This window comes from Cheilinus undulatus, linkage group 19, assembly GCF_018320785.1.
Source record: "Cheilinus undulatus linkage group 19, ASM1832078v1, whole genome shotgun sequence".
Taxonomy (NCBI): Eukaryota; Metazoa; Chordata; class Actinopteri; order Labriformes; family Labridae; genus Cheilinus; species Cheilinus undulatus.
Genome location: NC_054883.1, coordinates 15,748,866 through 15,772,868, shown reverse-complemented (window position 1 = coordinate 15,772,868; position 24,003 = coordinate 15,748,866). Strand labels below are relative to the sequence as shown.

General features: G+C 39.6%; 2 protein-coding genes across 2 annotated transcripts; one reads left to right on the top strand and one right to left on the bottom strand.

Moving 5' to 3' along the window:
- The first annotated feature begins 3,855 nt into the window (after positions 1–3,855).
- Positions 3,856–15,531, top strand: hgd (homogentisate 1,2-dioxygenase). Its single transcript, XM_041814582.1, has 14 exons — positions 3,856–3,994; positions 5,180–5,251; positions 5,414–5,502; positions 5,592–5,697; positions 7,685–7,744; positions 7,829–7,920; positions 8,050–8,084; positions 8,220–8,299; positions 8,522–8,621; positions 11,144–11,268; positions 12,968–13,072; positions 13,148–13,274; positions 14,906–15,087; positions 15,166–15,531. The coding sequence occupies exons 1-14, from the start codon at positions 3,980–3,982 to the stop codon at positions 15,307–15,309; spliced, it is 1,332 nt and encodes a 443-aa protein (XP_041670516.1). The 5' UTR covers positions 3,856–3,979; the 3' UTR covers positions 15,310–15,531.
- A 1,110-nt stretch (positions 15,532–16,641) lies between these two features.
- On the bottom strand, positions 16,642–20,128 carry ndufb4 (NADH:ubiquinone oxidoreductase subunit B4). The gene is made up of 3 exons (XM_041814581.1): positions 19,916–20,128; positions 17,355–17,498; positions 16,642–16,789 (listed from the first exon to the last, which is right to left on the bottom strand). Exons 1-3 carry the CDS (start codon positions 20,090–20,092, stop codon positions 16,727–16,729), a joined length of 384 nt encoding a protein of 127 aa, XP_041670515.1. The 5' UTR covers positions 20,093–20,128; the 3' UTR covers positions 16,642–16,726.
- Positions 20,129–24,003: the final 3,875 nt, after the last annotated feature.

The following is a 24,003-nucleotide window of genomic DNA, read 5'->3' as shown; positions in this document are numbered from 1 at the left end:
TAACAAAGCATTTATGGCCCACTTACGCATGCATAGATATAACTGTCAGAAGGCAACAACAGTCTCCTCTCTACCATCTCCAGCTATTCCTGCTTCTCTTAAAACACACACAGGCACCATCCGGATTGGGCCCAGATACTCTAGAATTCTATCATCAGACTCGGGGATGAAATTAAAATCGCTCATTTTCTTTCTCCATGCAAGGAGCAGATCAATTTCCGGAGACTGGGACGTGGTATTTTCCTGCCATTGGGCTTTCTCGTCTTTGGCACAGCACCCTGACTGGCTGCCAGCGGGGGGCTCGGGCCTGACTGCACGCCTCGCCGGAGAACAGTTACTTCTGCCGCGGCGAGTTTATTTGCGCCTCGCTATGAGAATTGCCATCATTTACCCTTCCCCAACACCTCCCAAAAAGAAAAGAAATAGACAAGAGGGGAAGCGAGGCAAGCATGAGAGAGGCGAAATTGATTCTTTTTGATACATGCTGCACGGGGGACATTAGGTACCCCTCGTTTGAGCATCTATTTCAAGAAATGAACTGAATAAATTTGGCGTAAAGTAATGTATAGGCCTTTTGGAGGCCTTTTGCTATTGTTCATGAATGAATGATTTGCTTGTTGAAGCATGCTGCAGTTACTCTGAATATTATGCTGCATGGTTTTGGGAAAAATCTATTAATTATGAAGCTGTACAGGAATGATAACTCCCCTAAAATAAAACTTACTCAGCATTTGTTAAGTGACAAAATTAAGATCAACTTGATGAGCTTTTTCTCAACCATATCAGCAAATAGTCAAGGAATCAAGTTGTAATCAAGGTCTCTGTCTGTTAACAGGATGCTTTTTCAAAGTCCATGTTCATTGGTACATTTATTATGAGTTTTGTGAATGTTATAACAAAGAGCAAGGTCCTAAAGTGATTTATATCCTGTATTTTGATAAAGCCTGGTGCTATAAATACAAATAATTGGGATGTAAACACGATTCATCACAATTCTTGAATCCCCAGACAAATGTATCACTATTTTCAAAAGTTTTGACAATATTATGAAGACATGAGTCAATTCATGAATAAAATTATTATTTGATTTCTGTTTTATGTAAATAAAACTGCAAAATTCAGTTGTGTTTCTTTTTCTTTGTTAAGAAAATTTGCACTTTTAAATTTTTAGGTTGTACAGTTGTAGAAAAAAATGCCCTCTTATATTGAAAACTCGTCCTTATTTGTATTGATTTTCAAATGTTTACCAGGTATTGTTGCATCTCTGGTAAATAAATGTGTGTGTATTTATATACATAGAGAGAGACTTTTGCTCTTTGCTTTTCTATTGCTGCTGCTCTAAGTACCTTGAAGTGAATTGGAGTACCTGGGAGAGCTGCATGTGTGAACACAAACAGTGGTATTTCACCCTATTCTTTTTCCCTCATATATAATAATTTTGGGACAATATCAGAAAAACCTATAAAATTTCTTAACTGCCTCGTTCATTCTTGTTGCTCACACCAACAAGTTTTCCTTCTGTTTGCCTCTGTCAGTGAGGGGCAGGAAGGGGAAAAATACCAGAGGGCTAAGGAGATCTCAGAGTAAAGTATAATAATAAGATCCTAACCCTACCCTGAATTTTTCCTGCTAGACCCCTAGTGTAGCCATATTCACGCATTCAACTAAAGATGTTAAACACACAGTTAAAATGCATTTAACTCACTAGTTTAAAGTGGAGAAAGTGAAGTCATTGTGTTGGTGGGCATGTGAAGTTGTTTGCTGAGTAGAGTATGGCTTAAGTTAGCAGCTTACTCTGCCAGCCGCAGATTGATATTGTGGGAGAGCATTGGGCATGAAGAGCCTGTTTTTAAAGTCCAGCCACAAATTTTGTTCTAGATTGATGTCTGGACATTGACCCAGCCACTCCAGAATATTCACCGTGTTGTCTTTAACCCCTTAAAGCAAATTGTAGCATATTTGATTATGTGAGACCTCTGTCTAATCAGCATGATTAATAATTTCCTTTAAAACCTTTTATATACAATCTGATAAATGTAAAAAAAAAAAAAAAACATCCCCTTCAGTGGATTATCAGTCACGAAAAAATACTTAGTGTATAAATGTGACACTAAAAAATGAAATTTTAAGGCAATTTTTCTGTTTTTTTTTTTCAGTTTGGATAGAAGGTTAAATAAACATCTGAATTCCAGAAGATAAGAATCTTATGGCTGTTATTTGATGTATCAGTCTCTACAGGGTTAAACCATTTCTGTGTAGCATTCACTGTATGCTTTGGGTTATTCTCTTGCTGGAAAATAAATGTTCTCCCAAGCCATAGTTCTCTTTCAGACTGAATAAGATTGTCCCCCAGGATTTTCCTATCTTTAGCCGCATTAATTTTACCCTCTACCTTTACAATAACTACAGCCAGGGCCACCTGGCGAGAAGCATCCCCACAGCGTGGTGCTGCCAACACCGAGCTTCACAGTGGGGATGGTGTATTTGTGATGTGAATGAATGGTTCATTTATTGTCATGAAAAACAAAGAAACAGCAAGGCGACTCCTGAGCCAAATAGTGTAAACATGTTCAAAATAAATATGTTTGAATAAGAATAAAATACCCAAGTCCTGAAATATGCAGGTGTTCATGAAACATAGCACCTTGATGGCCAAAGAGCACCAGTGAGGTCTCATCAGACCAAAGAACTTTCTTCCTCTTGACCATGCCTCCCACTTGCCTTTTGGTGAACTCTAGTCCAGATTGCATCTGAGTTTTCTTCAACAGTGGCTTTCTCTTTGCCACTCTCCCATAAAGCTTTGACTGGTGACTGAACTCCAGGGGATGTTTAGAGCCTTGGAACATTTTTGTATCCACATCCTGACTTATAGCCTATTTTTCAATCTCCGTTTCTCTGAGTTGCTTGGAGTGTTCTTTTGTCTTCATAGTATAATGGTAGCCAAGAAGACTGATTTACCAGTGACTGGACCTTCCAGACACAGGTGTCTTTATGTTAATTCACTGCTCGGCTTGACCTCTGTTGAATTAGGCCTGCCTCTTTATAGGAGGTGAATATTTATGCAGTCACTTATTTTACATGACATATTTTTATTTCATTGCCATTACGTTGTAGAAATCAGTTTTCACTTTGACATTAAAGAGTTTTTTGTGTAAAAAATATAGAAAATTCTAATTTTCTATTATAATTATATTATTTTGAATTATGTTGGCCATGATTGATTTACAGAATCAACAAAATAGTAAAATATGAGTGGCTTTGAACACTTTTTAAAGGCACTGTATATTAGACATTTTTCTGTAGAATAAACTTTATGAAACAGTTGGGATTTTTCAGCTACTTTAAACTGATTTGTGTCAGGTGTGTTTGTTTGGCAGGACCTGATAGTGGGCATGACAACTGTTTGCACAGGCAGGTCCACATGAGGTCACTTCAGTATGACCAGGCATGATGACAGCAGCTTTTTCAGACTTATTGTGTCTTCTGCACCATCATTTACAGTCTGCTTGTATTATCTAAACTTGACTGTCTGTTTTCCACCATGTAAACCTTTTATAAAGATTTTTTCTCATCTTATCAATATTAGTTTAAAATGTCATGCTAGAACCAGTGTTTTTATGATCCTTACCAGATATATAGTCATGTTCTGTCGGTCTTTAATTGCCTGCTGCCCTTGAATGTAGTCCCCAGTCTTGTTTGTTTTGGCATTCACTCTTGTCCTTGTTTATTCTGGCCATCCAACCCGTCTCCCCCTTTAGTATGAAGCCCTGCTGCTGTTACGTCACAGAGCCTGTCAAGGCCTAATTAAACCCATATTGAGAAAGAGGACAGATCCAGCCCCCTCTCCCACTCCGCTTCATATAACAGCATGCACGCGCCCTGTAGCAGCTTTTGACTGACAGAGGAGGACAGCTGCAAGTTAATTTGTAACCACTGAAACTTTTTAACAGCTTTGAAGAAAATTTTAACAGACTGCACCATGGCTGGACTCAAGGTAAGGAAGCGTCTGTTAGTCTTTGCTACTCATGTTGGTGTCAGGAAGTTTCACAGTCACGGCTGGGGAAAAGTTTGAATCGACGTGACAAAACTCTGTATCTCTGACTCTGAAAGTTAGAATAAACCGTCTGCGTTTTCTATAAGAATATGCAAAGTTAAACTGTGCATTTCTCCATCATTAACTAGAACAGAAACAGGCTGACAGAGTGAAGGGCGGCGTTGTCTCCGACCAATCAGAGCTCTGCATTCAGCAGCTGCCCAGATGTGGTCTGAGACGCTTAACAGCTTCACATAGCAGTGATATTTCAGTAGAAAGTAGAGTGTTTCAGTAGAAAGTTTACTAATATTTTATTTAGCATTGACAACTAAACATGAGCTACCTCCACGAGTCTGGTGTTAGTTGTCTGTGCCTATTGTTTAAATGGTTTTCATAAATGCTATTATTTTCGACAATAGCATTGTTTTCTTGACAGTTTCTGATTGTAATGTCTAGAATAATGCGGCGTGCGCTTTCCAAAGTTTTAACACAAAAGTTTGAACAACGAAGGTGACAAATTGAGTCATTAGAAGTGACATTTTATGCAAGTTTAACGTTGTGACAAGTGTTGGTTTGATGTTTTTGCTCAACTCTGAAAGGGAGAAAATCTCCCTTTTCATCCAAGAGGCTCTAAACAGAGTTTTTACGCACGCACTTTACGCACTCACGGGCGCGCACATATGGAAACGATCAATGCCTGTGGGTTCCTTTTGCAGACTAACAATGAATCAGCAGAATTTCTTTACATTGTGCCAGGAATATTTAGGATGGAGAGATACTGCTGTTGATGAATGGAAGTGCAGGAAGACAGCAGTAATAATCGTGCTGAAATATTGATCAAAAAGCACCATGGAGGATGTTTGTGTAATTAGTCCATCTCTGTAACACAAAAATAATAGTTGACTGTGAGGGGGGAAATTTGGCGTAGCTGCAGTTTGTTTTATCATGGATCTAATGTGAATCAATGTGACAACAATTAACAAAAAGACAAGGCTTAATGACAAGCCTTCAGATTTAATTATAACCAGCGTGAACACATTTATCCTGCATTACAATGAAGCCGCATGGTGTTTACATGTGTATTTGTGATTTTTCACTTTAACTTGGCTTAAATGGAGAGTTAAAAGTGTGATTTTTCTCTTGCAGTACATGACTGGGTTTGGGAACGAGTTCTCCTCAGAGGACCCACGCTGTCCAGGGTCTTTACCTGAGGGACAGGTAACACACATAGACACAAGCTGGGATCATTGTGTCTGATAGCTAATCTGGCACTGCAGGAGTTGGGAGATGTCACATTAAATAAATTTGATCCTAGTAGTCAAATACTCAGCTCCATTATATATTTCCATGCTGTCTGAACCCACTGTACTGTGTCTCTAGAACAATCCTCAGGTGTGTCCGTATGGCCTCTATGCTGAGCAGCTCTCTGGCTCAGCCTTCACCTGCCCCCGGCCAGCCAATAAGAGAAGGTATAAATTTGTCTCATACTTTAATATCAGCCCCCCAAAAAAGAGTTAAGATGAAAGAATGACTTAATTTTGTTCCTTTTTATTTCTAGCTGGTTTTACCGCATCTTGCCTTCTGTCAAACATAAGCCTTTTATCCCAGAGCCTTGTGGAAACCTGATGGAGAACTGGAACGAGGTGGAGCCTGATCCAAACCAGGTACAGAGAGCTAGCAAAGAAGAATTTTATATGAATCATGTTAAAATCCACTTGAGCTTGTCCAAAAATGGAGCAAACTGAATCCACACTAAAAGAGTGAAAAAACATATGAAGTTATTGTGATATGTGTTTTTAAAAGGGGACATATAATTAAAAGAATATTATTTTTGCACATTTAAATGTACTGCTTTACTATTCACTAAACAGGTACTGGCTTTATCATGCTTAATATTCCCCTGGGTGTTTTGTTTAAAGCAGCAATCTTTATTAGAGTTGTACTAGCATCATGCCAACACATGCTTTCATCACTGGGATCAATCAGCTTAGTACTCCTATTAGGAAAAGTGCCCGCCCACTTTTTTCAGCAGCACTGGTCCTGGAAGCGAAATTCACCACTCAGATCCCCCTCATAGACTTTTCATAAAATCCTTATTACAAGGCTTTTAATGCATGATCCAATTTAAACAGCTACCTAAATACTCATGACTGTAAAACATCTGATTTGGCACCAAAATGGCTTTAGAATATTGAGACAGAGCAAGCGTACAAAACTGTGAGCATTTTTCTTTAGAAGGAGGAAGGAACTGCGTATCCCACAATCCATTGTGATTTATTTTATTCATTGTTAATGGTAGTTTTTCAAGCGTTCAAACCATATGATTACCTTTTTTCCTACACCTTCACCTTTTTTAATATATGAGCATTCATTTCTTCATACTGCATAGTCAACAGCTTTCGTTCGTGGAGATTTCCATGGCAACCTGAGACCCCACCAATCAGAGATGTCACTGTGACACTCAAGGATTGTGGGTATTTTTGCAGAGATTGCGAAAAAGATTTTTTTCTTTTATTATGATTCATCTGACCACAGAACAGTTTTCCATTTTGCTTCAGTCTATTTTAGATGAGCTTTAGCCGAGAGAAGACAGTAGTGTTTCTAGATCCTGTTCACATATGGCTTCTTCTTTTATAATAATAATAATAATGATAAACTTTATTTGTATAGCACCTTTAAAAACAGAGATTTACAAAGTGCTTTGACAACCAAAAGAATCACAATTTAGACAAAGCATCGTAACAGAAGCAGCAAAACACAACAAGAAAGACAAAACCCCACAGAAGAACCCATGAAAAACTGAGCCAGCATTGTAACTCCAACATCATAAAAACCCATCAGAACATTATAAACACAAAAAACATGTCATGTTAGAAATAACATCATAAAAACCCAGATCTGTAAGATTCTAGAATAAAAGTAAAGACAGAGAATAAAAACCCAACCTAGATGAATCCTTGCAACACAAGCCAACAACATAAAAGAGACCTAAGGACCAGAGATGTAAGAGCATCTAGAATATTAAACAAGTTGTCAGATTTTCCCTTCATGATGTCATGTGGGGAGTTAGCCCCGCCCCCAGGTTCGGTTGGCCCCTCTCCGCTTGGAAGAAAGTCCTGCCCTCCTCTCCCAATCCTCCTCTCAGCTGCCAGCCACATCCATTAAGCCACATCCATTCGTGAGGGGGGCGGAGTCAGACAGCTCATTAACATTTAAAGCCACAGACACAGAAACAGCTCATTCTCAGCAGGGCTGAAACAGAGGAGTTTTTAGACATGCAAAAATCCAAGAAAGTTTTTTCAGCAACAAACTTCACAGGCATGTTTTTGGTGACCTCTGAGACCAATATAAACTTGTCTTAAATGGGTAAAACATGTAATCTTTAACAACTTTGCTTTGAGGAACAAATTTCTGAATTGTTCCATTAGTGAACCCCTGCCCATCTTTACTTCTGAGAGTCTCCGCTTCTCTAAAATGTTGTTGATAGAAACTTACCATCTGTGTTTACTGGTACTGTAGAGTTTACTCTTTTAAGCTAGAAGAGAGTGTGTGTTTTAAGGGGCTGTGGCACAGCTCAGCTGTAAAGACTTTCTTTAATTATTCTGTACATAATAAATAAGCTGACCATTACGCCAATGTGTTCTCCTAAAGCTGCGATGGCTGCCATTCATCATCCCCAAATCTACAGACAAGAAAGTGGACTTTGTGGCTGTAAGTTAAACTTAAATTTTCCACTTGATAATTCATAAGATTCTTAGTTAACAGACAAAGGTTTTGGACCTCTCTCTATCTCAGGGTCTGCACACCGTCTGTGGGGCTGGAGATGCCAAATCCCGCAACGGCATTGGCATCCATGTGTACACCTGCAACACCTCCATGGTCGACAGGTGTGTGTATTTGTGTGCAAATTTGTCCCATCAAACAAAATGATGCATTTTCACATATCAAACAGCAACAAAACCTTTGGTTATACTTTGACAATCATTTCAATGATCGCTCTTTTTCTCTTGTTCCAGGTGCTTCAACAACTCAGATGGAGACTTTTTGATCGGTGAGGGAAAAGGATGTTGATGTTCTCACTGTCATCTATTACAAGAACAAAGATAGCTCCATCCTCAGCACTTATTCTCCATCATATTTCCTTTTTTTTCTCTTTGTGTCCTTTCTGAACTGTTTGTCTCTCTAGTCCCCCAGCAGGGCGAGATCTTGATCACCACTGAGTTTGGAAAGATGATGGTGGAGCCCAATGAGATCTGTGTGATCCAGGTGAGGTCTATGAATTCATCCAGAGATATATCATCCTGCATGCCTGCTCACTTCACAACTACAATATATTTAGAAAAAACGTACAGCATGTTTCAAAAGTGGTTTTAGGATATGAAAACCAACTGAAAGACAAAATACACAACTTCAATGAGTTCCAAGTTGCAAAAGTCTTTCCTACATTGACGCCTAACAGCACCACCACCTCTTATGTGTTTCATTCAGCAAGGCATGCGCTTCAGTGTGGACGTTTTTGGAGAGACCAGAGGCTACATCCTGGAGGTGTACGGGGCCCATTTTGAACTCCCTGATCTGGGACCCATAGGTGTGTGTATATTATGTTTTTGATGAACTGATCTCTTTATGTTTCTGTTCTCTGATTATCTGTGTAACTGCCTCCTCTAATTAGTGGGGATGCTGAGCATCCACACTATTGTTTCATATACACTCCATGGACAAATGTATTTGGGCACCTGACCATTACACCATCAGAAACTATAATGAGATTGTATTGAAAACCATGTACTTTAATTTGGAGTCACTCCCTTTTTTGCATCTGTAGGAGCTTCCACTCTTATGTTTTGTGGGAATTTGTGCCCATTTATTCTGAAGAGCATTTATGAGGTCAGGCACTAAAGTTGGACAATAAGGTCTGGCTTGGAATCTCTGTCCCAGTTTATCCCAAAGATGCTCGATGGGATTAGGGCCAGGGCTCTATGTGGACCAAACTCATCAAACCATGTCTTTAAAGTCCGTCTTTGTGCGCTGAGGCACAGTCATGCTGGAACAGAAAAGGGCCTTCCCCAAACTGCTGCAACAAAGTCGGAAGCATAGCGAGTCCAGAATGTCTTGGTATGCTGAAGCATTAAGATCGGCCTTCACTGGAGATAAGGGGCCTAGCCCAAACCCTGAAAATCAGCCCCATACCATTATTCTTCCTCCACCAAACTTCACAGTTGGCACAATGCAGTCAGGCAGGAAACGCTCTCTTGGCATCCGTCAGACCCACCCATCTGCCTTTCAAACAGAGAAGGGTGATTGTCCCTCCACAAAACACATTTCCACTGATTCAGTCGTTTACTCCACTCCATCTGACTGCTTGCATGCAGCTGCTTGACCATGGAAACTCAGTCCACGAAGCTCCCGCCTCACAGTTTTTGTGTTTACATGAATGCAGATGGAAGTTTGAAACTCTTCAGCTGTGGTATCAGCAGAACGTTGGTGACTTTTACACATCATGCGCCTTAGCGGTCCTAACCCAGCTCTTGTTGATAAATGTGGGCTTAAGCTGCATGGCTGAGTTGCTGTTGTTCCTTAACTCTTCCACTTTCTAATAAAATCACTCACAGTTAACTGTTAAATATATCCAGCAGGGGTGAAATTTCACAAACCATCTTATTACAAAATTAAAATACATACAGTATGTATTTATGATTTAAACTGCTGGAACGCTGGAGGCTAGAGCACACACCCTTTTGAAGACAGACAGAAGTTTGTCTGCATAAAACAGCATCAGATATCACAACAAATGCAAGTTTGAGTTCTAAATGTATTTATTTTGATGTCTGTCTTGATGGCTTTCCATGGGATTACCTGTTCTTTTTATATGCATGTATTCTCATGTCTTTGTCTCAAGTTTAATCTCTGCTATAAAACAGGCAGAACATACAGTATGTAGACTGACCTCACTTCCATGTTTTCACCATGGCAGTGGGTCCTGCCTTGAACAAGCCTTTCATGCATGGCTCAGGGACTTGAAAAATGAGAATGTGGGGTTCCTGTCTTAATATTCTGCAGGATGATAGTTGTGGTGGGTCCCTGTACAACACGGCTTCACCAGATTAGTGCAGTTTAATCCTTAACCAAAATGCAAAAAAATGGGGGTTCTCTGTTTGTCTGCACCAAACGGCAACCTCTGGTCCTGAAAGATGGAGCCAATGCAAAGTGCAAAAAATTGCAATACAGTGAGTGTCCACTTGAGGCTGGCTGCAGGAACACCAGAAGTCCCATACACAACACACATTAAAAAGCAGTCTTTTTACACATGAAATAAACTGGTTTACAGCCTGGCTGACATCACACAGGCTTTGTCCAATTCTTTCTACATTTTATGGTTTATATCTCAAGCAAATGACTGCGCCCCAAAATAGTCCTATGTGTGTCTGAAAAAAATAGTTAATTATTTTAATAATATCATCAGCATGCACATTTTGTTGTTTTAAGCTCCTAACAAATCCAGGTTAGCATTTAGCTTGAAGCAGTGGTTCTCAAATCATGCCCGGGTGTGCTTTGGGAATCTGTACAACCATGCATGATAACTATGACTGTAAAAAATAGGAAAAACCTCTGAGGAAAACTAACATTTTCTGCAGTATTTGTGGTATTTTCTTGCTGCACCTTTGTTTTATAAGCAAGTTGTTTTGTTTTGGGTTTTTTTGTGCATAATTTGGTGTAAAAATGGCCTATAACAGGTACACAAAAGTTTGGATTTGCTACAACAGATTGCATAATCAGCAGCTGTAAGTAGGAATGATTTAGTTTAAATGTATGCTGCAGAAATACACATTTTAGCATGCATTTGTGTAAGTTAGTTCCCCAATGGTAGCACTGTGAATTTGAACAACCGTACTAAAACTATACATCAACTAAAAATACTGTGATGCTACAGTTTTGCATTGATATTGGGATGGTGTGTCCTGAGGTTTTGGCTTCATCTCAGAAAATGTTTTAAAATCACTGGCTTAAAGCATAGCTTGCCTCACACAACTGTTAGCTTAGCTATTTAATTTCTGAATAAGATAATAATATGTGAAGATATGTTATTCTGTATGTATGTGTCCTTTGCAGGTGCCAATGGTCTGGCCAATCCCAGAGATTTCTTGTGTCCAGTTGCTTGGTATGAGGATCGCCAAGTGGCCACAGGTTACACCGTCATCAACAAGTACCAAGGAAAGCTCTTCTCCTGCCAACAGGTGTTCAGTTTCACCTTCTGTACAATAAAATGTGCACACACATTCAGTGAAAAGGCATACATCTACGCCATATTTGCCCTATTACCCCGTTTAGGTTTACATTTGCTTCGCTAAACCCCATCGAACCGCAGCAGGAAACTGTCCAAGTGAAGCATACGATCCATTAGCTGCTCCTGCAGATTGATCTGCCATCTCTGATGATTTAATATGGAAGCGTTAGCTGTTATCCATGCAGCAGGTTTCTGCCTCAGCTCCTTTATGAGTCTTAATCACTCGTAATTAGTTAAGGCATGTAATGGAGGTGCAGACAGTGTACCCGTGAAGCTTGGCTTTGTAGAAAAGCCTTTCCAAAGTTAAGCATTCATTTCACCGTGTTTCACACTGGAAATGATCCTGCCCCTCCTGAAACGTCCTGTTGGGTGCATAATTGGATCGACACATAATGTCTGACAGGAGGTTTTTTACCGAGACAGGAGGAGGTGGGAGGAGAGCTTTGAGGGCTGGGGGGGTTGAGGGGTTGTAACCGTGGAAACCATGTCAAACCACACTGTTATTATTCATCGCAGGAAGTACACAAGAGAGAGAGATACTGTTCTTTTTTCCTGCTTTTTGTGGCAAAACATTTTCCGTTTTTGTATTTGAGTATCTGCCCTGTTCTGAGCCAGAGGTGGAGGCTCCTCAATACACCTGACACCCTTTTCTCTGCCGTGCACCCTTACTAAACTGCCAGGGTGAGGCAACAGGGGTGGAAGAAAAAAAGGTGGAGAAAACTCAGGGGCCTCATCTCGGGGAAGATGCTGCTGCTCCCGTCTGGTCCTGCTGTTTTGTTCCCCCGCAGAGCGCTGAAATTGCTCAAATTAACTTATTATTTGCTTGACTGGGCCAATATGTTTGTGTTTTGTGTGCATGTGTGTGCAAGTGTTCCCTCTCCTCCCTTTTACCTCCGTTTTAATCGAATGTAGAGGATGAGTGTCCAAGAGATTACCTGCACCGCGTCTTCTGACGGCCCTTTTGTATGCTAACGACAGTATATTGTGAGTCAGAGAGGGTTTTTATAGGTTTCTATGCACTTAAAGATTATTTTTGTGTATGCATATGTGTGGTTGAGGTTTTATTCTATGTGTGTTGGCTGTTCATGTGTGGAAGTGTCGGTGCGCATGTTTGTAAGGAGCACACAGGTCACGCAGGAGGCAGCTTGAGTTGTAATGAACTATATTGATTTCAGAGCTGCTGTTGAATGTCTTTTTCGCAGTGACATTATCAGAACAGAGAAACTATATAAAATTGCTGTGGTTTTAACAATCAAGATAAAGAAATATCTCTGCACCCACTGTTACAGCTGCTCCCCCCACCTCCACAATAACTGCGCCGAGCGAGCGTCAAAATGCTCAAAGTTTGGGAAAGTTTGATTGTGAAGCCAATTACCCCATAATACCTGGAGCTTCGCTTCACAAAGAACAGGGGGAATGAAAGCGACGAAAGAATGAAAGAAGCACACCCTCTTTCACAATCAACCCTTTTCATTATTACCATTTTTTTCATCTCTTTATGTCAAGAAGTACTCTCTCTGGGAATTTAAGATTACAAAGACATTATTCATTATTCCTTTTTTCGCCGTGAAAAGCTCAATTTAAAGTCTTTTGTGTTTGTTGCCGGGGTAGACTCGTCTTATTTGTTTCGTTCTGTGCTCTGCATGAAGGATTTCTCCCCGTTCAATGTGGTGGCTTGGCATGGGAACTACACACCGTACAAATACAACCTGACCAACTTTATGGCTATCAACTGTGTGGCCTTCGACCATGCGGTGAGTTTAAGGACACATTGTTTTCCTCATAAAACACCCTGAATCTTTAAGCCTCACATTACTCCTTTCCTTTAGGATCCATCTATCTTCACCGTCCTGACCGCCAAATCCACACGACCTGGTGTGGCCATCGCTGACTTTGTCATCTTCCCCCCTCGCTGGGGTGTGGCCGACCACACCTTCCGTCCACCATACTACCATCGTAAGACCACAGCGCCTTTCTCAGTGTGACTGATTCTCACTGTACAAGGAAACAAGAAGACTTAACAGCAGAAGAAGGGCTAATTTTAAAAGCTAGGTTGTTTACACAAACTCTAAATCGAATCATTGCTCTACAATAATGTCACAGTTTGAGTGAAACAAGCCATCCATAAGCTTAAATGCATATTTACACACTGCTCTGGTTGAGTAAATGACAGTGGGTGACGACAATCCACCTGCTCCAGCATGCTTTTTACTTAAGCACCTTTTGTCCTTTCACACCACAGATCTTTAACGCCATCTAGTGGATAAAACTAAAACGTGTTAAAGCTTCAGGTCACTTTATCTATAGGGCTCTATTCAAACAGCAACACCAGGTGGTTTACACAGTTAAAACTGGAAGAAGCAGAATAGGCCCTCCCCAGCTGTGATTTATTGATAGTATCAGTGTATGTGGGTTGGATCAGTAGTATTGGTGCATTTTTGCACCCTTCTTCCTCCTGTTTTGCCATGTTTGGCCTATTTTAAGTGTCTGTTCACCCTTTTTTACCACTTCAAACACGTGTTGGTGCTATTAACCAGTTAGTTTTTTATCACTTGTACCCCATTTCACTACTTTTTCCTCAAATTTTTCCCCAATTTCAACCCACTTATGCCATTCTAGATTGATTTCTGTCATAAACCCCTTTTGACCAATTTTTCAGCCAGTCTTTGCTAATTTTAACCAATCTGTGCCACTTTCTGCCCATTTTTGCCTCTTTTGACCCACTTTTAAATCCCATTTTACCACCCTTTGTGCCCATTTTTGCCGTCATCTTTGCCATCATTATACTGTTGCCCCATTAATCAATTTTTGCCACTATTAACCCGTTTTCTCCACATTTTATGCCCATTTTAACCAGTTAGTTAATCCATATGCCTTCTTTTGCAAATTTAAATCTGTTTTTGTTATTTATAATCCCTTTTCTACAAAAAATTTCGGCCAGTTGCCTCTAATTTTAAACTTTTTTTGCTGCCATCTGCCTATTGTTGCCTCTGTTAACCCATTTTTGCCATTATCAACCACTTTGCTCCACCTTTAATAAAACTTTATTAGCTATTATTTATGCCCCTTTTGCAACTTTTACCTCATTTTCTGCCTTTTTGCTACTTTTATTCTATTTCACCATCTTTTTTTCCAATTCTTGCCACTTTGAACTAATTTTTGCCTCTATTGAACCGTTTTTGTCACTTATAACTCCCTTTTTACCGCTTTGAACCCATCTGGACTACCGTCTGCCTATTGCTGCCTCTGTTAACCCATTTCTGCCAATATCAACCCCTTTCTCCACTTTTAAACCAATTTTGCTCATTTTAACCACAATTAGTTTTATCCTATGCCCTGTTTTGTAACTTTAGATCTCTTTTTGCCAATGGTAACCCTTTTTACCACTTTTTCTACCCATCTTGCCACTTTGCACCAATTTGTACCACTTTCTTTCTTAAAGTTGTTGCATTTACACAGTTCTTAAAAGTATATTTCCTTTAAATTGTTGAATACAAACAACACCTCTGCTTTGGTTGCTTTCACACTGAATATTACATGTTCCTACTACAGAGCAATGTTACAGCTCCACCTGCCTGTCCTTTTAGGTAACTGCATGAGTGAATTCATGGGTCTGATCAAAGGCCACTATGAGGCTAAAGAGGAGGGATTTCAGCCAGGAGGAGCCAGCCTGCACAGCGTGATGACACCCCACGGCCCGGATGCTGACTGCTTCGAGAAGTGCAGCACAGCCGAGCTCAAACCTGAGAGGGTGGCTGAAGGAACCATGGTAAAGAAAGTAATATTTCCAGATCAACTTCAGAAGAAATGTTGAATGAGGATTCAGTGACTGTTTTTCTTCCTCCAGGCTTTTATGTTTGAGTCCTCCTTCAGTATGGCTGTGACCAAGTGGGGTCTGCAAACATGCCAGAGACTTGACAAGAACTACCATCAGTGCTGGGAACCTCTGCGCAGCCACTTTAACCCGGACTGGAAGCCCAGGAAACAGTGAAAAAGATGGCAAAGAAGACAAGTTAACAAAATATAAATGATTTTAAAAAGCTTTAATTTCCCTTCATTACATAGAATTATTATAAATCCAATATGTGTTAAGTGTGTCTCGCCCTAGCTGATTGATTAGACATTACAGCAGATGTTGTGCAGTCATGGAACTAACAAGATTGTCTTTAACTCATGCAGCTCCTGCCTATAAAAAGTATTCACCCCCTTGGAAGTTTTAACCTTTTTTTGATTTCATAAATCAATAAAAGTGGACACTGAAATTTTACTTCATTCTTCTTTGCAAAACTGCTCAAGCTCTGTCTGGTTGAACAGAGATCAGGCTTGAACAGCCCTTTCAAGTCCAGTCACAAATTGTCTGTTGGATTGAGGTCATGGTGGAGATGTGCAGTGTTTGGTGTCTGCCAAGCATAGCGTCTTTTCTGATGGCCAAAAAGCTGAATTTTGGTCTCATCAGACCAAATAACTCTCTTCCTCTTGACCATGGAGTCTCCCACATGCCATTTGGTGAACTCTAGTCCAGATTGGATCTGAGTTTTCTCAACCATGACTTTCTCGTTGCCACTCTCAAAGCTTTGACTGTTGAAGAACCTGGCCAACAGTTGTTGTCTGCAGAGTCTCTCCCATCTCAGCTGCTGAAGCTTGGGACTCCTTCAGAGTAGTCATAGGTGTCTAAGAGGTCTCTCTCACTAGTCTTTCTCTTGCACAGTCACTCTGGGGGATGTTTAGTGCCTTGGAAATTTCTTTGTTTCCATACTTCTCAGTAAACCTTTTCTGAGTTGCTTGGAGTGTTCTTTTGTTTTCATAGTGTAATGGTAGCCAGGAATACCGATTAACCAGACACAGGTGTCTTTATACTACAATCACTTGAGACACATTCACTGCACTCAGGTGATCCCCATTTCACTAATTGTGCGACTGCTGTTTTATTGTAAATGTTTTTATCTCTGTTAAGTGTCCTTGAGTGCTGAGAAAGGCGCTTATAAATAAAATGTACTATTAATTATTACTATTACTAGCACCAACTGGCTGGACCTCTGTTGAACTAGGTCAGTCACTTTAAAGGAGGTGAATATTTATGCAGCCACTTATTTACTTTACATGTTTTTATTTAATTGACATTACTTTGTGGAAATCTTTTTTACATTAAAGATTTTTTAAAACATTTTTTGCAGAAAAAATACTATATTGACCATGATTGATTTATGAAATTAATAAAAGGTTAAAACTTCTAAGGGGGTGAATACTTTTTCTAGGAACTGGCACCGAATCTTTTTCCCCCTTGCATTCCAGATTTTGCCTCAAGAATCAACAAAAACATAACTGTTTTTCCAACAGAATTTTATTTGATTTATAATAATTACACTCACTGGCAGTACTAGAACATAAAGATTTTAATACATTGGTGCTCATGATGACAAACTGAACTTGCGATCGAGGGTCCCGGCTTTGATCATTGCCTCCTTCTTGTCCTGTAACACAAATGAACAAAATATGTCAATATAGTTTTTGCTACATGAATTTTATGTTTCCTATGTCGGTATTTTCTTTTTGGGAGCAGACGTTTTTCTCCAGGTATAGTGGGAGAAAAACCCACGAGGCCAGCAGTCGAAGACAGTCTCACTGTAATCTCTGTTGACCAAAGGTTTTCAGGGTGACTCTCTATGAAATGAGGAGGAAAATGAAAGCTGGCAGAATTTAAAAGGTGAGCATTCATTTCAAATTTGGAGGGAGTTGTGACATGAAGAAAACCAAATCTCACCTATCATTCTTGCCTTTATTTTGCCATACAAATCTCACTTGGGCAAGACTAAAAAATAAAATCTCAAAAGGCCAAAATGTCTCCTTCTGCTAGATGTACTTTGAACCTGATGCTTGTCTCTATCACTCCATCTGCAGACTTTACTAATGCAAATACTACAGGAAAATGGTTTTATCAAATAGTATTTGAAGGTGCTAGTGAAGGAACAGATAGCGATAATTCTTTATTTAACACTTAGTGTTAATACAGTGAAGATGAATACATGCATCTCATACCCTGTTTGTCTTGAAAATAGCATAGAGAGCGAAGAGAGGTACAACTCCAAACAATGTACCCAGCAGAGAAGTCTTGAATGTGGGCCTGAAGTGTGGATAGGGGTTGGCACGTGCATACACCCAGCGTGTCAGGGCAGGATCTTCCTGCAAAGACAGAATGATGCAATTAAATTTTCATTAAGATCTAAAAAAGTGGATTCTCTAGAATAGGAAAGAAGCAATTCCAATCCGAGATTTAGTTCTGAATGACAGAGTAGAAAGATATGAACAAACAGATGTTCATCAGAATATTGCTCCAGTTCTACAAGTGCAGTGTTCCTAATTTGAGGCAAGGCAGTTTATCACTCGTGTGACAAAAGTCTAATCTACTTCTTTTTAATAAGGGGTGCACAATACCACCAGTATGACATCGGTATCAGCTGATATCAGCTTAAATAGTTAATTATCAGTACTGAATGATATTTCTGCCATTATTTACAATCTATATTTCAGCTATTAAAATCTGCCTAGGTCAGATATGATAGCATGCAAATTTTGTCCATGGAACAAATAAGTTAAGTTACTGAAGTTCAGGCTGGACCAAGAGACTTACTTCAGCTCTCCTCTATTTTTTTATTCATTATCGTTCCATACACTTTAAAGTGCTTTGTCAGGTCTCAAAATTGTTTATTTGTTCATCCTTGAATTTAAACTATGGGATTTAAAGACTGAACAACATTTGAATATCATTGGCATTGATATCACTATCAGCTAAAATATTTGTTTTCATACAGGCATATTGGATAACAACAAAAATCCAACATCATGCATCCCTGCTTGTCACGCCTCACATTCCCATAGCTACATATAGGAGTTTCTTTGTTGTTAGTACTTTTTAAAAGTGCTATACAAATAGAGTTGTTATTATTATTATTATTATTAAAGACAGTGGTGTTAGTCTGAAAAAGAATGTATTTGTTTTCCCTTTATATCACAAGCATACATGATTGCCTTGATGGCGGCTTAGCTGCATTATCAGAAGATTTGTGCTTAAAAAGTTAAGGACATTGAGATAAAGAGAAAGTCAAATAAAATATAATATTTGGCAAAACTTTTAACCACACAATTATCACTTATTAAAAGGCAACAGCACACTGTTGGAAAAAAAAACACTGATTCCACTTTAGCTAACTTAGGACATTGTTGATATAGATGTATCACAGGTTTTGACACGATATATAAAATGACTATATCACAAACATCAAATAAAAATGACGTGGAAGTTTAGAGCCACCAGCATACAATCCTCTCACTAGTTTTGCTTCTCAGATTGTCTCTGAGCGCCTCTCTCTTACAGCAGAGCACTCACTCCCCTGCCCATCCAGAAAACTCTCCTCTACATGAGCATTTTTGTAATGGCTAATCCAATGAGGCCTGAGGTGATGGAGAAATCTGAGTGTTTATAGGGCTGCTGTTGAATGTTTAGTTTCACTGTACTTAATATAATTTCCTTTCTTTGTCCTTAAGAAGTTTGTTATTTGACATCCTAGACACTGTGCTTTCTCTTTTCATAAAAAGCCAATAAAGAGATGTAAAAAAAAAAAAAAAAAGTCAGCTAAATTTAACCTGGTATTGATTTTTACCCTTTCTGCACACAGGTTAAAAAAAACTAAATAGAAGGGTCTACTAAAATCATCATACTGATTTATGAATCAAAGTGAATAAAACAGTAATTTAGAGATGGTCTAAAAATATCAGGATATATATTGTGTATCATGATATAGCCTACAAATATTGTGTTATTAATTTTAGGCCATATTGCCCAGCCATAAATCATTATTTACAAGATAATCCCTCTCTAAAACCCACAATTTAAACTTTGATGATGACAAAATTTCCAAATTTCAGTCCTCACAGCTCACTTTAAAATGAAAGAAATGATTCACCAAGAAAATTATCTAAGCTGACATTTGTCTATTAGTCCAGTCTAAAACGCCTCCTACTTATATACACTCTGCTGATATGGGTAGATTCATGTAGTCAAACTATCAGTTGTATATATCAGCAGTAATATTCACTTCTGCAATAAGCAATCGTTTATTTTTTTTTCAAGCTTCAGATCTACCTATATCATGCAGATAATAATGTACATCCCCAGTCTTGACAATGTCAATTTTCTTCCACCATATGTAGAGAGGTAAATACATTCTATATAATGTGTTTAAAGTGGTGCCATTCTGTGTGTTTTCCCGGGGAATTTCAACAAATCTACAAGTCTTTAAAAGCTAATAACACTAGTAAGAGTAAATAAAGTTTAATTTCCTACATAATAGTTGTCCCAGACCTCAACACAAGCACCTTCTGGAGTCAGCTAGCTCACGTTTATGTTAACCACTTTAAAACAGAGCAACCATGATAACTCACAGCACTGTATTCCGTGTTGTACACAAATATAAACATCACATAATCCTTTTCTAAAGGTTAGTTCATACATTTTGGCACAAGGGTTTGACTTTTGCTGTTAGCCGCTAGCATGAAGCATTTTCAAGGGTGACATTGCTAGCTTGCTGCTAACTACTTACAATGAGCTCTTTCCTGTGCGGGTTATTGAGTTGGGTCTGATACTGCCTCTTTAGGTTCGCTCGTAACGCTGCCCTGTCTTCTTCCGCACGTCGCTTATCTGCCGAAAGGTTGAAATATTCGTTAGCGTCCAGTGTTTTTGGCCGAGTGGCCAAGGGCGCTTCTCGGTAGTCCGCCATGATTGTTTGGTGACGGATGAGCTAGGCAAACGTGAACTCCTGAAATATCGCGTGAAGATTCATCACCATAGCAACGCGAAGCGTGGCCTTGCGAGAAACGCTACAATGAGCGCAGCCAACCATAAACAAGAAAAAGACGAAAGTGAGGATGACTTTCGGTATGAAGAAGTCTCTCTTGAGGATAACTGCAGTTTGACGGAGGGAGAAGAGAATTTTGAGGCAACTGTGAAAGCTATAAAAGAAGCTGCAGCTTCTAGGGCCAACACAACTTCATCCAAACCTGAGGCCGTGGATGAGTTTTTACGCAGTTTTCTCTTCCAGATGGACATGACAGAGACTCTAGACTGCTTCCAGACTGAGTGGACCGAGATGGTACAGAAAGGCCTAGTCGACACAGAGCAGGTCGGTGTGGTACCGGAAGTGTACATAGAAAACAGGCGTCTGGAGCGCGCGCTGAAAAACGCGCAGCGGGAGCGCGAGGAGTACCGACAGGCTGGCATTGACGCTGCCGACACGCTGCAGAGGGTCCAGAGAGCCAGAGACGTCAACAGGATGCAGCACAAGCGTGTAATCCAGGAGAAAAACAGACTCATAGAGGAGATGAGGAAGCTGAAAGCGCAGTGCAACAGCTACGAGCCTGAAGTGAAGCGGATGAATGAAAAATACAAAGCAGTTTTAAAGCAGACCATGTTAGTGAGCTTGGAGAGGGACAAGGTGAAGTCAGCTCAGCACAGCAGTCATCACAGCGGGGGTTCAGGGGAAGAAAGAGCCGTGAAAACAGCAGGAGTGACAAGCGTCAGAGGGGTAACTCATCAAGTGATCCAACCAAGACCTCCTTCATCTGCAAAACCCCAGGGAGGCAGCCCCAGGAGGTCAAATATATGATGAAATAAACAGTACTCACATCGAATTCCTTCTGTGTGATGCTAAGTTCATTACAGCAGACTGCTCCTGAATGATATGGACCTACAAAACCAGACCAAACACTGTCACAAATGGTATCTTGCCTACTTCTTTTATCTGCTATCTAGAATTATTGGGACATATTCATATAGTTTGGAAACATATGTTATTACATAAAGTTGTGAGTCTAGAAAGAACAAAATAGCTTGATTTATTTAAGTACTGTTAAAGTTGGATGAATGAACAAACTCCACACCCACAAAATTTGGGATGCTGTGTAAAATGTGATTAAAAAAAACATAATGCATTGAGTTATAAATTTCTAAAAGTTAAACACAGCATGAAGACAAGATATTTTATGTTCAAATGGATACAGTTTAAAGGGGACATATTTTATCCTATAAGACAAGTTTATATTGGTCTCAGAGGTCCCCAAAATGTGCCTGTGAAGTTTGTTGCTGAATAAACACTCCAGTATTGTATTTTTGCATGTCTTAAAACCCCTCTGTTTCAGCCCTGCTCAGAATGGGCTCCTTCTGTGTCCATGGCTTTACATGTTAATTAACTGTCTGACTCCGCCCATCTCAGGAAAAAGATGTGCCTCTCCTGATCCTCCTCTCAGCTGCCAGCTGAGATCTGGAGAGGAGGGCAGAACTGTCTTCCAAGAGGAAAGGGCCAGCTGAACATGGGGGCGGGGCTAACTCCCCACATGACATCATGAGAGGAAAATCTGAGAACGGCTTGTTTCTGCACACTTTTTCTGAAAGGTGGAGAGAGAGATTGGGAGAGAGAATAGATTTATTTTATTCTTGGGTGGATTGTGGACAGGCCAGGAGCACATATTTTTTTACTAGCAAAGCCTAAAAGAGTGTATTTTGCATAATATGTGGCCTTTAACGTTTTATTTGAAAATATGTTGCACATTTTGGAACAAAAAACATGAAAACAGAAACCCCACACTGTTGAGTTTCTTAAGAAGTACATCAAGCAAGAATGGTAAAGACTTCTATTTTACATACTTCAACAATTATTGTCTTCAATCTCCAGATGCTTACAGTGTTGTTAGAAGAAAAGGTGATGTAACACATGGTAGACATGCTTGATGCCTCCAGCTGTTTTGGAATATGCTGGTGGCAGCAAATTCAGAATGTGTGCAGAATGGGAAAAAGTGTATTAGATTGAACATTGAATATTTTTGTCTTTGTGTTCATTCGGTTAATTCAAAATCTTCACAGGTTTAAAATAATTTGTAAGTCATTGTGTTTTGTTTTTTGTTAACATTTAACACAATGTGCTAGTTTTTTGTTAAACGGTTTGTAGTGAGGACAGGTAAACAGCCGCTTGAATGCACATTACAAGGGTGATGGGCAATTCAGAACAGCTCTAGCTTTGGTTTTTTAAAAATAATTTGTGCAAAAACTGAATTTGCTGCTATTAAGGGGGTTTGACCCTTTTTAAAATCTATCAAAATTTTCACACTCTATTCTTCTGAATGTTTACTAACATGGAAGTTTGGTAAAATTTGCACTTTTTTCCACCTGTTGTAGCTCTGGGTTAGAAGATGAGATGTATTGCAGTGTTTCATCCACAAGGGGGCATTCTTTAGCAAGTTTTGGACAAACCTGCAGCAGATGAGAAAACTGCAAGATAGTGCTGAGTAGAGCTGGGTGAGGAATTTGAGGAACTTTTCTTAGGTATGAGGGAGGGACCCAACTAAGGGAGAAAGATTGGGAACCACTGGTCTATCAAATACATTTCCATTTAAAGCCTATCTGGTTGTACATTTTGTCAAAGTCCCGGTAAAGTGAATTAAAAACTCTGTCTTCACATGCTAGATGTGTTGGAATAAGGCTGCTGTAAACATGTGAAAACGAAAATTTTTTGAATAAAGTCTTTCTTCTCTTTCCACGGTCAGTTGAATTTGAGCAGGGCAAATTCATGAGCCCATGACATCACTAGTCCTGATGGAGAATTGCCCCGCCCCCCCAACGCTACAATGATATAAAATCACTGAGCAGTTCATCTTAATACAGTGTTGTTAGCTCATGTCACTGCTTTCAATGAAAGTTAACAGTCAGCTACATGATGTTTTTGTTCATGGTGAGGTAAATTTGCCAAGTCTATAAGCCACAGTGGTCTATGGAGCATTTTAAAGTATCATAACAGAGATTTGAGCCAGAAAACAGACTTCGTCTCTTCTCTGGCACAGAGCCAGGCAGCTGTGCTCTCATCATAAGGTCAAGGGGCGGTCAAATAGTGAGTGCTTTCATCCAGTCAGATTGTAATTTTTTTTTTTACAATTTTTCATGATTTTGAAGCTTAATTTTACAAATTTAGAGATGTTTTTCATGACTGACATTAAGCCCGGTGGTTCATAACACAGTGGCCAGTCATACAACAAACCTAAAATACATAATTTTTCTATCACTTTACAGGGACTTTAAATAGGTTCTTATGTCCTGTTCACAGATTTCTCTGTTATCTCAAATGAATGATGCATGCATTGATAACACACAAAAATCTCTCCTTCCTCTTCCTTCACTTCACATTTGAGTGAAAGCGAATGTGTTGCAGAGGTGCTGAGAGAGCTCTTTGATCCGCAGAGGCCCAGGCAAACGTGTGACCAAATGATTTATGGTCCTCTCAGGAACCTTTAACGCGCCACCCGCTCTGCCGTTTTGAAACATCCATTTATGACTTCAAAATTCAATGTGAGACCACACTCCAGGGCCAACAAGGCTCCCCTCTCTCTCTCTGTTCATAATCTTCAGCTAGAGACTCAGCCTCAAATGAAATATTAATATGTCTCTGCTCCAGCAGGCACCAGGCAGATCTTGTGGAATGGGAGCTGAACTTTGGCGAGTTTAAGAATTACAACAAAATGCCTTTATTTTCTTTTCTGTGTCCTTCATGTCTATTCCTCCACACATTTAATATTTTGTCCTTTATCATGCATCAGGGACACTGACTGACTTTTATTTGGATGCACTCACTGTACAATCTCTATG

Excerpts from the sequence above, each read along its gene's own strand:
- hgd (XM_041814582.1), top strand. Across the intron at positions 5,252-5,413 it reads GGTCTTTACCTGAGGGACAG|AACAATCCTCAGGTGTGTCC; the intron begins GTAACACACATA and ends CTGTGTCTCTAG. Across the intron at positions 7,745-7,828 it reads AGAAAGTGGACTTTGTGGCT|GGTCTGCACACCGTCTGTGG; the intron begins GTAAGTTAAACT and ends TCTCTATCTCAG.
- ndufb4 (XM_041814581.1), bottom strand. The coding sequence starts at position 20,092 with ATGGCGGACTACCGAGAAGCGCCCTTGGCCACTCGGCCAAAAACACTG. Across the intron at positions 17,499-19,915 it reads CGCACAGGAAAGAGCTCATT|GAAGATCCTGCCCTGACACG; the intron begins GTAAGTAGTTAG and ends CTGTCTTTGCAG. Across the intron at positions 16,790-17,354 it reads CTATTTTCAAGACAAACAGG|GACAAGAAGGAGGCAATGAT; the intron begins GTATGAGATGCA and ends TTTGTGTTACAG.